The sequence below is a fragment of the Pecten maximus genome, chromosome 16, assembly GCF_902652985.1.
Source record: "Pecten maximus chromosome 16, xPecMax1.1, whole genome shotgun sequence".
NCBI lineage: Eukaryota > Metazoa > Mollusca > Bivalvia > Pectinida > Pectinidae > Pecten > Pecten maximus.
The window spans coordinates 22057635-22070418 of record NC_047030.1 but is presented as its reverse complement, the minus strand read 5'-3'; the positions used below and the strand labels follow the sequence as shown (position 1 = coordinate 22070418).

The 12784-nt window shown below is 40.6% G+C and overlaps 1 protein-coding gene across 1 annotated transcript; it reads left to right on the top strand.

The window, feature by feature from the left end:
* Positions 1 to 11711: 11711 nt before the first annotated feature.
* On the top strand, positions 11712 to 12784 carry LOC117345351. The gene is made up of 2 exons (XM_033908420.1): positions 11712 to 11783; positions 12086 to 12784. Exons 1-2 carry the CDS (start codon positions 11732 to 11734, stop codon positions 12454 to 12456), a joined length of 423 nt encoding a protein of 140 aa, XP_033764311.1. The 5' UTR covers positions 11712 to 11731; the 3' UTR covers positions 12457 to 12784.

Here is a 12784-nt window from a genome sequence, read left to right as displayed (position 1 = left end):
CAACGTAACCAACCGAGATATCTTACAACTAAGCTTTATCATAAGCGTTATGACTTCAATTCCCTAATTTTAAATTTCTGAAAAACAACATTCATGCATCCTCTACCTCCGGTGTTTACGAGCCCGGGTTAATTCGATATTTAAGGGCATGTTCCTATTATCTCTATATCTGTGACAGGTGTCGACTGCTGACGAAAAACAATACAGGGAATCGAGAGATATATGTTGATGAAGACAATGGGGACGTTTTTATGGTCAAAATCAATTATCTCATTTGAAAATATTCTATTACCATATGTGATATGACGTCAGACGTTTGTAATACGTATTGCTATGCTTAGTTGTTCCGTTGTCACAACACTAACTGATTTGACTCAATCCTGACTGACCTAGATTTGCATGGCGTGTGTCGTTGAAACAGAAGATGCTTAATTACCTGGTCTCATAATATTTGTATTTTTTTTTCAAGTGTCTCCATGCAAATCCATTTTTAGCTTATATTATGCCCTCGTTTAATCTATTTTAAGTTTGAAATGTGGTCTTGTTGATTTGTCTGTTTTTGTTTTGCTTTTTTTAATCGACACAATAAAAGGCCTGCTGCGGACAATGCAAGCACGATTCATATAGATTTTTTTTTCGTTTTTTGTTTTCGTTTGGAAAATGTTGTCATTGGTTTTGCGTAAGCTGACATTAGTGTCCAGTAAGGTGACATTAGTGTTCAGTTAGCTGACATTAGTGTCCAGTAAGGTGATGTTAGTGTTCAGTAAGGTGACGCTAGTGTCCAGTAAGGTGACATTAGTGTCCAGTAAGGTGATATTAGTGTCCAGTAAGCTGACGTAAGTGTCCAGTAAGCTGACGTTAGTGTCCAGTAAGGTGACGTTAGTGTCCAGTAAGGTGACGTTAGTGTCCAGTAAGGTGACATTAGTGTCCAGTAAGCTGACATTAGTGTTCAGTAAGGTGACATTAGTGTTCAGTAAGGTGACATTAGTGTCCAGTAAGGTGACATTAGTGTCCAGTAAGGTGACGTTAGTGTCCAGTAAGCTGACGTTAGTGTTCAGTAAGGTGACATTAGTGTCCAGTAAGGTGACATTAGTGTCCAGTAAGGTGACATTAGTGTCCAGTAAGGTGACATTAGTGTCCAGTAAGGTGACATTAGTGTCCAGTAAGCTGACGTTAGTGTCCAGTAAGGTGACATTAGTGTCCAGTAAGCTGACATTAGTGTCCAGTAAGGTGACGTTAGTGTCCAGTAAGGTGACATTAGTGTTCAGTAAGGTGACATTAGTGTCCAGTAAGGTGACATTAGTGTCCAGTAAGGTGACATTAGTGTCCAGTAAGCTGACGTTAGTGTCCAGTAAGGTGACATTAGTGTCCAGTAAGGTGACGTTAGTGTCCAGTAAGGTGACATTAGTGTCCAGTAAGGTGACATTAGTGTCCAGAAAGATAACGTAAGTGTCCAGTAAGGTGACATTAGTGTCCAGTAAGGTGACATTAGTGTTCAGTAAGGTGACGTTAGTGTCCAGTAAGGTGACGTTAGTGTCCAGTAAGGTGACATTAGTGTCCAGTAAGGTGACGTTAGTGTCCAGTAAGGTGACATTAGTGTCCAGTAAGGTGACATTAGTGTCCAGTAAGCTGACATTAGTGTCCAGTAAGGTGACATTAGTGTCCAGTAAGGTGACATTACTGTCCAGTAAGCTGACATTAGTGTCCAGTAAGGTGACATTAGTGTCCAGTAAGGTGACATTAGTGTCCAGTAAGGCGACATTAGTGTCCAGTAAGGTGACATTAGTGTCCAGTAAGGTGACATTAGTGTCCAGTAAGGTGACATTAGTGTCCAGTAAGCTGACGTTAGTGTCCAATTAGCTGACGTTAGTGTCCAGTAAGGTGACATTAGTGGCCAGTAAGCTGACGTTAGTGTCCAGGAAGGTGACGTTAGTGTCCAGTAAGCTGACGTTAGTGTCCAGTAAGACGACGTTAGTGTCCAGTAAGGTGACATGAGTGGCCAGTAAGATGACGTTAGTGTCCAGTAAGGTGACATTAGTGTCCAGTAAGGTGACGTTAGTGTTCAGTAAGGTGACGTTAGTGTCTAGTAAGGTGACATTAGTGTCCAGTAAGGTGACATTAGTGTCCAGTAAGGTGACGTTAGTGTTCAGTTAGCTGACATTAGTGTCCAGTAAGGTGACGTTAGTGTCCAGTAAGGTGACGTTAGTGTCCAGTAAGGTGACGTCAGTGTCCAGTAAGCTGACGTTAGTGTCCAGTAAGGTGACTTTAGTGTCCAGTAAGGTGACGTTAGTGTCCAGTAAGGTGACATTAGTGTCCAGTAAGGTGACATTAGTGTCCAGTAAGGTGACGTCAGTATCTAGTAAGGTGACGTTAGTGTCCAGTAAGATGACATTAGTGTCCAGTAAGGTGACGTTAGTGTCCAGTAAGGTGACGTTAGTGTCCAGTAAGGTGACGTTAGTGTCCAGTAAGGTGACATTAGTGTCCAGTAAGGTGACGTTAGTGTCCAGTAAGGTGACGTTAGTGTCCAGTAAGGTGACGTTAGTGTCCAGTAAGGTGACGTTAGTGTCCAGTAAGCTGACATTAGTGTCCAGTAAGGTGACATTAGTGTTCAGTTAGCTGACATTAGTGTCCAGTAAGGTGATGTTAGTGTTCAGTAAGGTGACGCTAGTGTCCAGTAAGGTGACATTAGTGTCCAGTAAGGTGATATTAGTGTCCAGTAAGCTGACGTAAGTGTCCAGTAAGCTGACGTTAGTGTCCAGTAAGGTGACGTTAGTGTCCAGTAAGGTGACGTTAGTGTCCAGTAAGGTGACATTAGTGTCCAGTAAGCTGACATTAGTGTTCAGTAAGGTGACATTAGTGTTCAGTAAGGTGACATTAGTGTCCAGTAAGGTGACATTAGTGTCCAGTAAGGTGACGTTAGTGTCCAGTAAGCTGACGTTAGTGTTCAGTAAGGTGACATTAGTGTCCAGTAAGGTGACATTAGTGTCCAGTAAGGTGACATTAGTGTCCAGTAAGGTGACATTAGTGTCCAGTAAGGTGACATTAGTGGCCAGTAAGCTGACGTTAGTGTCCAGTAAGCTGACATTAGTGTCCAGTAAGCTGACATTAGTGTCCAGTAAGGTGACGTTAGTGTCCAGTAAGGTGACATTAGTGTTCAGTAAGGTGACATTAGTGTCCAGTAAGGTGACATTAGTGTCCAGTAAGGTGACATTAGTGTCCAGTAAGCTGACGTTAGTGTCCAGTAAGGTGACATTAGTGTCCAGTAAGGTGACGTTAGTGTCCAGTAAGGTGACATTAGTGTCCAGTAAGGTGACATTAGTGTCCAGAAAGATAACGTAAGTGTCCAGTAAGGTGACATTAGTGTCCAGTAAGGTGACATTAGTGTTCAGTAAGGTGACGTTAGTGTCCAGTAAGGTGACGTTAGTGTCCAGTAAGGTGACATTAGTGTCCAGTAAGGTGACGTTAGTGTCCAGTAAGGTGACATTAGTGTCCAGTAAGGTGACATTAGTGTCCAGTAAGCTGACATTAGTGTCAAGTAAGGTGACATTAGTGTCCAGTAAGGTGACATTACTGTCCAGTAAGCTGACATTAGTGTCCAGTAAGGTGACATTAGTGTCCAGTAAGGTGACATTAGTGTCCAGTAAGGCGACATTAGTGTCCAGTAAGGTGACATTAGTGTCCAGTAAGGTGACATTAGTGTCCAGTAAGGTGACATTAGTGTCCAGTAAGCTGACGTTAGTGTCCAATTAGCTGACGTTAGTGTCCAGTAAGGTGACATTAGTGGCCAGTAAGCTGACGTTAGTGTCCAGGAAGGTGACGTTAGTGTCCAGTAAGCTGACGTTAGTGTCCAGTAAGACGACGTTAGTGTCCAGTAAGGTGACATGAGTGGCCAGTAAGATGACGTTAGTGTCCAGTAAGGTGACATTAGTGTCCAGTAAGGTGACGTTAGTGTTCAGTAAGGTGACGTTAGTGTCTAGTAAGGTGACATTAGTGTCCAGTAAGGTGACATTAGTGTCCAGTAAGGTGACGTTAGTGTTCAGTTAGCTGACATTAGTGTCCAGTAAGGTGACGTTAGTGTCCAGTAAGGTGACGTTAGTGTCCAGTAAGGTGACGTCAGTGTCCAGTAAGCTGACGTTAGTGTCCAGTAAGGTGACTTTAGTGTCCAGTAAGGTGACGTTAGTGTCCAGTAAGGTGGCATTAGTGTCCAGTAAGGTGACATTAGTGTCCAGTAAGGTGACGTCAGTATCTAGTAAGGTGACGTTAGTGTCCAGTAAGATGACATTAGTGTCCAGTAAGGTGACGTTAGTGTCCAGTAAGGTGACGTTAGTGTCCAGTAAGGTGACGTTAGTGTCCAGTAAGGTGACATTAGTGTCCAGTAAGGTGACGTTAGTGTCCAGTAAGGTGACGTTAGTGTCCAGTAAGGTGACGTTAGTGTCCAGTAAGGTGACGTTAGTGTCCAGTAAGCTGACATTAGTGTCCAGTAAGGTGACGTTAGTGTCCAGTAAGGTGACGTTAGTGTCCAGTAAGGTGACGTTAGTGTCCAGTAAGGTGACGTTAGTGTCCAGTAAGGTGACGTTAGTGTCCAGTAAGGTGACGTTAGTGTCCAGTAAGGTGACATTAGTGTCCAGTAAGGTGACGTTAGTGTCCAGTAAGGTGACATTAGTGTCCAGTAAGGTGACGTTAGTGTTCAGTAAGGTGACATTAGTGTCCAGTAAGGTGACGTTAGTGTCCAGTAAGGTGACATTAGTGTCCAGTAAGGTGACGTTAGTGTCCAGTAAGGTGACATTAATGTCCAGTAAGCTGACGTTAGTGTCCAGTAAGGTGACATTATTGTCCAGTAAGCTTACATTAGTGTCCAGTAAGGTGAGGTTAGTGTCCAGTAAGGTGAGGTTAGTGTCCAGTAAGGTGACGTTAGTGTCCAGTAAGCTGACATTAGTGTCAAGTAAGGTGACATTAGTGTCCAGTAAGATGACGTTAGTGTCCAGTAAGGTGACGTTAGTGTCCAGTAAGGTGACGTTAGTGTCCAGTAAGGTGACGTTAGTGTCCAGTAAGGTGACGTTAGTGTCCAGTAAGGTAACATTAGTGTCCAGTAAGCTGACGTTAGTGTCCAGTAAGGTGACATTACTGTCCAGTAAGCTGACATTAGTGTCCAGTAAGGTGACATTAGTGTCCAGTAAGGTGACATTAGTGTCCAGTAAGGTGACATTAGTGTCCAGTAAGGTGACATTAGTTTCCAGTAAGGTGACATTAGTGTCCAGTAAGGTGACATTAGTGTCCAGTAAGCTGACGTTAGTGTCCAGTTAGCTGACATTAGTGTCCAGTAAGGTGACGTTAGTGTCCAGTTAGCTGACATTAGTGTCCAGTAAGGTGACATTAGTGGCCAGTAAGCTGACGTTAGTGTCCAGTAAGGTGACATCAGTGTCTAGTATGGTGACATGAGTGTCCAGTAAGCTGACGTTAGTATCCAGTAAGGTGACATTACTGTCCAGTAAGCTGTCGTTAGTGTCCAGTAAGGTGACATTAGTGTCCAGTAAGGTGACATTACTGTCCAGTAAGCTGTCGTTAGTGTCCAGTAAGGTGACATTAGTGTCCAGTAAGGTGACATTAGTGTCCAGTAAGGTGACATTAGTGTCCAGTAAGGTGACATTAGTGTCCAGTAAGCTGACGTTAGTGTCCAGTAAGACGACGTTAGTGTCCAGTAAGATGACGTTAGTGACCAGTAAGGTGACACTAGTGTCCAGTAAGCTGACATTAGTGTTCAGTAAGGTGACATTAGTGTTCAGTAAGGTGACATTAGTGTCCAGTAAGGTGACGTTAGTGTCCAGTAAGGTGACATTAGTGTCCAGTAAGGTGACATTAGTGTCCAGTAAGGTGACGTTAGTGTCCAGTAAGGTGACGTTAGTGTCCAGTAAGGTGACATTAGTGTCCAGTAAGCTGACGTTAGTGTCCAGTAAGCTGACGTTAGTGTTCAGTAAGGTGACATTAGTGTTCAGTAAGGTGACATTAGTGTTCAGTAAGGTGACATTAGTGTCCAGTAAGGTGACGTTAGTGTCCAGTAAGGTGACATTAGTGTCCAGTAAGGTGACGTTAGTGTCCAGTAAGGTGACGTTAGTGTCCAGTAATGTGACATTAGTGTCCAGTAAGCTGACGTTAGTGTCCAGTAAGCTGACGTTAGTGTCCAGTAAGGTGACATTAGTGTCCAGTAAGGTGACGTTAGTGTCCAGTAAGCTGACGTTAGTGTCCAGTAAGGTGACATTAGTGTCCAGTAAGCTGACGTTAGTGTCCAGTAAGGTGACGTTAGTGTCCAGTAAGCTGACGTTAGTGGCCAGTAAGGTGACATTAGTGTCCAGTAAGGTGACGTTAGTGTCAAGTAAGGTGACATTAGTGTCCAGTTAGCTGAGATTTTGAGAACGCTTTATGCCAAGACAAACATTCTGATATAAAATGATTAGGTTGTGTTTTTTTTTGTTTTTTGTTTTTGTTTTTTTTTTGCAAATTGATAGGTATCCATTCGTTTTTGAAATTCAACATTATTCTCCTGTATAAATGACAATTAAATGTTTATTTACAACACCAATTCATGCAAAATATTACTGAAATCTGACCCGACAGATGAAAGACCACGGAGACATGTCATGATAGCCTTCTCTGGTCTCTGGTTTATCGACGATCAAGTAACACGTAGACATTGATTAAAAAAAAATACCTGATTGAGTCAATATGTGGTAATTTCAGTCAGATCGATGTAGAACTTGAAATCTCTCAACGTAACCAACCGAGATATCTTACAACTAAGCTTTATCATAAGCGTTATGACTTCAATTCCCTAATTTTAAATTTCTGAAAAACAACATTCATGCATCCTCTACCTCCGGTGTTTACGAGCCCGGGTTAATTCGATATTTAAGGGCATGTTCCTATTATCTCTATATCTGTGACAGGTGTCGACTGCTGACGAAAAACAATACAGGGAATCGAGAGATATATGTTGATGAAGACAATGGGGACGTTTTTATGGTCAAAATCAATTATCTCATTTGAAAATATTCTATTACCATATGTGATATGACGTCAGACGTTTGTAATACGTATTGCTATGCTTAGTTGTTCCGTTGTCACAACACTAACTGATTTGACTCAATCCTGACTGACCTAGATTTGCATGGCGTGTGTCGTTGAAACAGAAGATGCTTAATTACCTGGTCTCATAATATTTGTATTTTTTTTTTCAAGTGTCTCCATGCAAATCCATTTTTAGCTTATATTATGCCCTCGTTTAATCTATTTTAAGTTTGAAATGTGGTCTTGTTGATTTGTCTGTTTTTGTTTTGCTTTTTTTAATCGACACAATAAAAGGCCTGCTGCGGACAATGCAAGCACGATTCATATAGATTTTTTTTCGTTTTTTGTTTTCGTTTGGAAAATGTTGTCATTGGTTTTGCGTAAGCTGACATTAGTGTCCAGTAAGGTGACATTAGTGTTCAGTTAGCTGACATTAGTGTCCAGTAAGGTGATGTTAGTGTTCAGTAAGGTGACGCTAGTGTCCAGTAAGGTGACATTAGTGTCCAGTAAGGTGATATTAGTGTCCAGTAAGCTGACGTAAGTGTCCAGTAAGCTGACGTTAGTGTCCAGTAAGGTGACGTTAGTGTCCAGTAAGGTGACGTTAGTGTCCAGTAAGGTGACATTAGTGTCCAGTAAGCTGACATTAGTGTTCAGTAAGGTGACATTAGTGTTCAGTAAGGTGACATTAGTGTCCAGTAAGGTGACATTAGTGTCCAGTAAGGTGACGTTAGTGTCCAGTAAGCTGACGTTAGTGTCCAGTAAGGTGACATTAGTGTCCAGTAAGGTGACATTAGTGTCCAGTAAGGTGACATTAGTGTCCAGTAAGGTGACATTAGTGTCCAGTAAGGTGACATTAGTGTCCAGTAAGCTGACGTTAGTGTCCAGTAAGCTGACATTAGTGTCCAGTAAGCTGACATTAGTGTCCAGTAAGGTGACGTTAGTGTCCAGTAAGGTGACATTAGTGTTCAGTAAGGTGACATTAGTGTCCAGTAAGGTGACATTAGTGTCCAGTAAGGTGACATTAGTGTCCAGTAAGCTGACGTTAGTGTCCAGTAAGGTGACATTAGTGTCCAGTAAGGTGACGTTAGTGTCCAGTAAGGTGACATTAGTGTCCAGTAAGGTGACATTAGTGTCCAGAAAGATAACGTAAGTGTCCAGTAAGGTGACATTAGTGTCCAGTAAGGTGACATTAGTGTTCAGTAAGGTGACGTTAGTGTCCAGTAAGGTGACGTTAGTGTCCAGTAAGGTGACATTAGTGTCCAGTAAGGTGACATTAGTGTCCAGTAAGGTGACGTTAGTGTACAGTAAGGTGACGTAAGTGTCCAGTAAGGTGACATTAGTGTCCAGTAAGGTGACATTAGTGTCCAGTAAGGTGACGTTAGTGTCCAGTAAGGTGACGTTAGTGTCCAGTAAGGTGACATTAGTGTCCAGTAAGGTGACATTAGTGTTCAGTAAGGTGACATTAGTGTCCAGTAAGGTGACGTTAGTGTCCAGTAAGATGACATTAGTGTCCAGTAAGGTGACATTAGTGTTCAGTAAGGTGATGTTAGTGTCAAGTAAGGTGACATTAGTGTCCAGTAAGGTGACATTAGTTTAAAGTGAGTTATCATTGGTTCAGAGGAAGATGCCATTATTTCCGATGAAGTTGTCATTATTTCAGAGGAAGTTATCGTTCGTTCAGAGGAAGATGTAATTGGTTCAGAGGACGTTACTTTTGATTTTGAGTAAACTAACATTGATTCAGAGGAAGATATCATTGGTTTGAGAGCAGTTGTCATAAACCTCGAGGAAGTGCAGAAAAGATTAAGCTGTTATTATGGTAGTGAATTTGTTCACAGCCATACTTCGTGAGAGGGAAATGTTTAAGTTTTTAATTTCATGGATTTCAAATCAGACCGAAATAAAGTATTAGTTAGATAAACGACTGCAACCGAAGTCCTGATTTTCAGGCCGAAGATGAGGACACACGTTTCCCTGTCCCCAGGGATGTCCCCATAGGAATATTTTATCAAAATCTGAACTATGAGGAGTTTGAACTATAAATTTTTGTGGTAAAGAGGGAGAGGGGGAAATGGGTTGCCTGGTCTCTCGGTGTTAGTAAATTATTATGGATGTTGTTGTTTTTTTATTAAATCAATGATATTATATGCAATAACCCATCCCCCCAAAAAGGGATTTTAGCTAACAAGACAAAACCTAATTAGAGAAAGCGATTTTTTTTCCTTCCTTCCAGATTTCATATTTAAAAGACGGAAATGTCATTTTATCAAGAAATAGGTAGGTTGATGTTTGAATTTATTTTTAAACATTTGACACGAATCTAGAAATATATCTAAAAAGTCACGAGTTTGTTTCCGGCATAGATACTAATGACATGAAACGCAGCCTACGCCAGACACGCTTGACTGGTTTTGATCAAGCAAATGATGTACGAACATTTCGTCTTACCTGATCTAAGGCACGTGCTTGTAAGTATATATATAACAATCGTGTGTATCAGTGTAGGGCTGGATCTGGTGTGATAGCTATCAACACAGGACTAATCTGTGCTATTAAAACAGACCAAGATGAAGGGAATTCACGTATATTTTGTCAGGTGAGTTTTAGAACTCAATTGAATTTGAACATTTATCTTGAGTTGTTATTTATTCTATCACATTATATTATATATAATGTGATAAATAATAAATTCTGTAATATTTATCACGTATTTACATTTTCATATTGAAATCAGGATAATGTTATGTATTACACCCCTCCCCAAACGCTAAGTTAAATAGTATATATTTTGAATCATTTTGTTACCTGTCTTGGTTATTTGAAAAATTTGAAATCCGTTCCTGTGTTTATCACGAAAGGTCGTTCATGTCAAAAACGAGATAAATATAACACGTTAGCATTTAACGCGTTAAATATTTCTTAGCATTTAACTCGTTAAATATGTTACTTTATCTGTTGCTATGTAAACATTTAGCGTGCTAAAACTTGTTTTAACGCATTAAAGTTTAAGTTAAAGCGTTAAACGCTAACGCGTTCAATTGATCTCATTTTGAAATGAACGGCCTTTCATAGTTTATTGCTTATATTTGGGATGACGATTAAATATGAAATTATGGTTGAATCCTTTGTAGCATACACTTTACCTATAGTATAGGTAAACCCGATCGTATCGAATCACAACTGTTTATTTTGTGTCCGATTTCCCCTCGTATAATGGATACCATGTCTCACCTACTTCACCTGGTGATCCATGGTTGCTATATAGAGATGGGACCAATCGATCTTACACGGGTTAGTGAAAGACAGCTGGCAGGTACGCGCTCTGACGTCACTCACAACAGCGTATCGTCCTCATTTTATATAGCGTAACCATGTCGCAAATTGATTACGTCATCAATTTTAGTGCACATTTCATTAGACATTGGAGGTATAATAGTAGTGTCGTTTACGATCTAAGAACCTCGTTAAGGACATTGATGATGGCGCGATGAAAAGGCTTCACAACGCCACAGAATTTGTTACTTTTTAAGCACGTGAGAAATAAAATCAAGCAAGGGTTTGTACCGCGGACAGGGATATCTCAATCATCGGGAATGGGTGTGGCTGGCCAGTACGCTTTGTGCACGTGCTGACCAGCCGAAGTCTTCCTCAAGGGTTGAGATATTCGAAGATACTGTACGTGTACTTATTTTAGCGCACTCATATTTTAGCGATAAGAGGGTATGCAGACTTATTAGTGCACTCCTGAATTCGTGCATTAGCGGTAATAAACTTTTCTGAAACAAACTATAGCATACTGGTCGGCTTAAAAACATCGACTATGTACATGTAAGATGATAATAAATGAAATTTTTAACAAATAGATAAATTCTACTCGCGGGTAGCATTCGACCAATAAGATAACCACGGGCCGTGTTTATTCCGAAACTGACTATACTATACAGGTGAGTTGACCATTCTACCTGAAAAATATAGGTATTGCATCGTACTAGTAATCAAAAATCAAAACAAATGCCTTGTTTGTGTTGTTTTGTATCCCCATATGCCTGTCCGCGCTCGAAAATGACCAGTAGTCTGAAACAATGGCCAAAAAAGGCCATAGATTCACCGCCACCTTCTCCAAATCTGCTGGTGAAGTAATCGCTATTGTACGCGAAAACGCGACTGAATCAGGAACTGTCCTATCTAACATGAAATGTACAAAAAATGTCAATTTCCAGTTGTATTTCTTCGATAATAAAATATTCAAAGATCGATAACGTAGTTTTTTTTTTTGAAACAGACCATAGCATAAGAACTGAACGTTAAGACCAATCTTGAACTAATATTTGTCGTGTATGCAGAATGACAGGTCGGAGAAATCTTAGCGCTACATTTGAATTGAGCGCGAAAGGCACAAATATTAGAATCCGCTAAAATAAGTACACCTACAGTATTGGGTGCATGTCATTCATTTTTTTTTTAATGTTTAGTAGCATTTTCTTAATGTGAAATAAATATGATAACCAGTTCTTGGAAAAAACATATTACTCCATAGTGTAACGAATATGGGAATATCTATAATCAATTTGTCTTTCTGTTTTGCCATTTATAATCCAAACTAAACACACCAGACATATTCATTTTCTGATTGTTTTGTCTTTTATTTTTAAGATTAGCAATATCCCTGATGCTGCTTACTGCGCCCTCTACCGGTCAGACTGCTGAATTGATAGGATCAGGTACGTACCGGGTATTGTTATAGTAACTAAGTATGTCATTGTTATCTATTTTATTGTTATACTACACTGTTGAATGTCACGGTGATCACTTTTCTTATTTTGCGTTCGTTTTCTTATCGTTTAACGGGCCCATCGACAGACTAACAGGTTTAAAATCCCATCACCTCCTCAACACCTGTACAATGTGTAACGAATGGGTGTAAAATACCCGTTGATATGCATCAATGTCATAGTATTAAGCAATGTTTTTATAGACGGCGCGGGTTAAATTCACTGCCTATAATAATTCCCTTTTTTATCAGAACTCCCGGTACCAGCTCCAGAACAAGAACTCCCAGAGCCTCCGGAACTAGAGCCGTCGGAGGTTCCGGGAGCACCGGAAGCACCGGAAACACCAGATGCCGTAGAACCATTAGAAGCCCCGGATGTTGAACTACCGGAAGAACCGTGCTTTTGTGGGATACGATGCTGTACCAGCCCTTTCGAACTGACACGGTCGCCTAATCTGTTGAACTTCCATCTACCGGAAGTCGCCAGTATATCGTGTTGTGGATGTACGTCATGTCCGGCTGATTATTTCATTTTACCTGTTTCCCGCGCTTTTGTGTTTCAAATGCTGAGTTCTTTATCATCATTGAGGATGCCAGGGTTAGCTGTATCCGGTGATGACTGAACACCCAAGTTTAAATAAATGAAATATTCGGTAAGAATATTTATAGATGGAAATTCATATCGAAAATCTTCCCGACATGTATGACACTCGGGACAGCGATAGTTCATCCACGTCTCTATATATTGGAAATGGTTCACTTTTCCGAACAGCTTCTATGGCGCAGTCATTAATTTGGAGAACTAAAATAACTGTTTTATATACGGTTAATGATATAGTACATCATACCAATTATATTGTTGAAATTTCAACTCTGTAACGGTATAATCCTGTGTAAATTGATTTCATGTTTTGGTACAGATCACATTTGGATTAAACCGATATTTCAGAA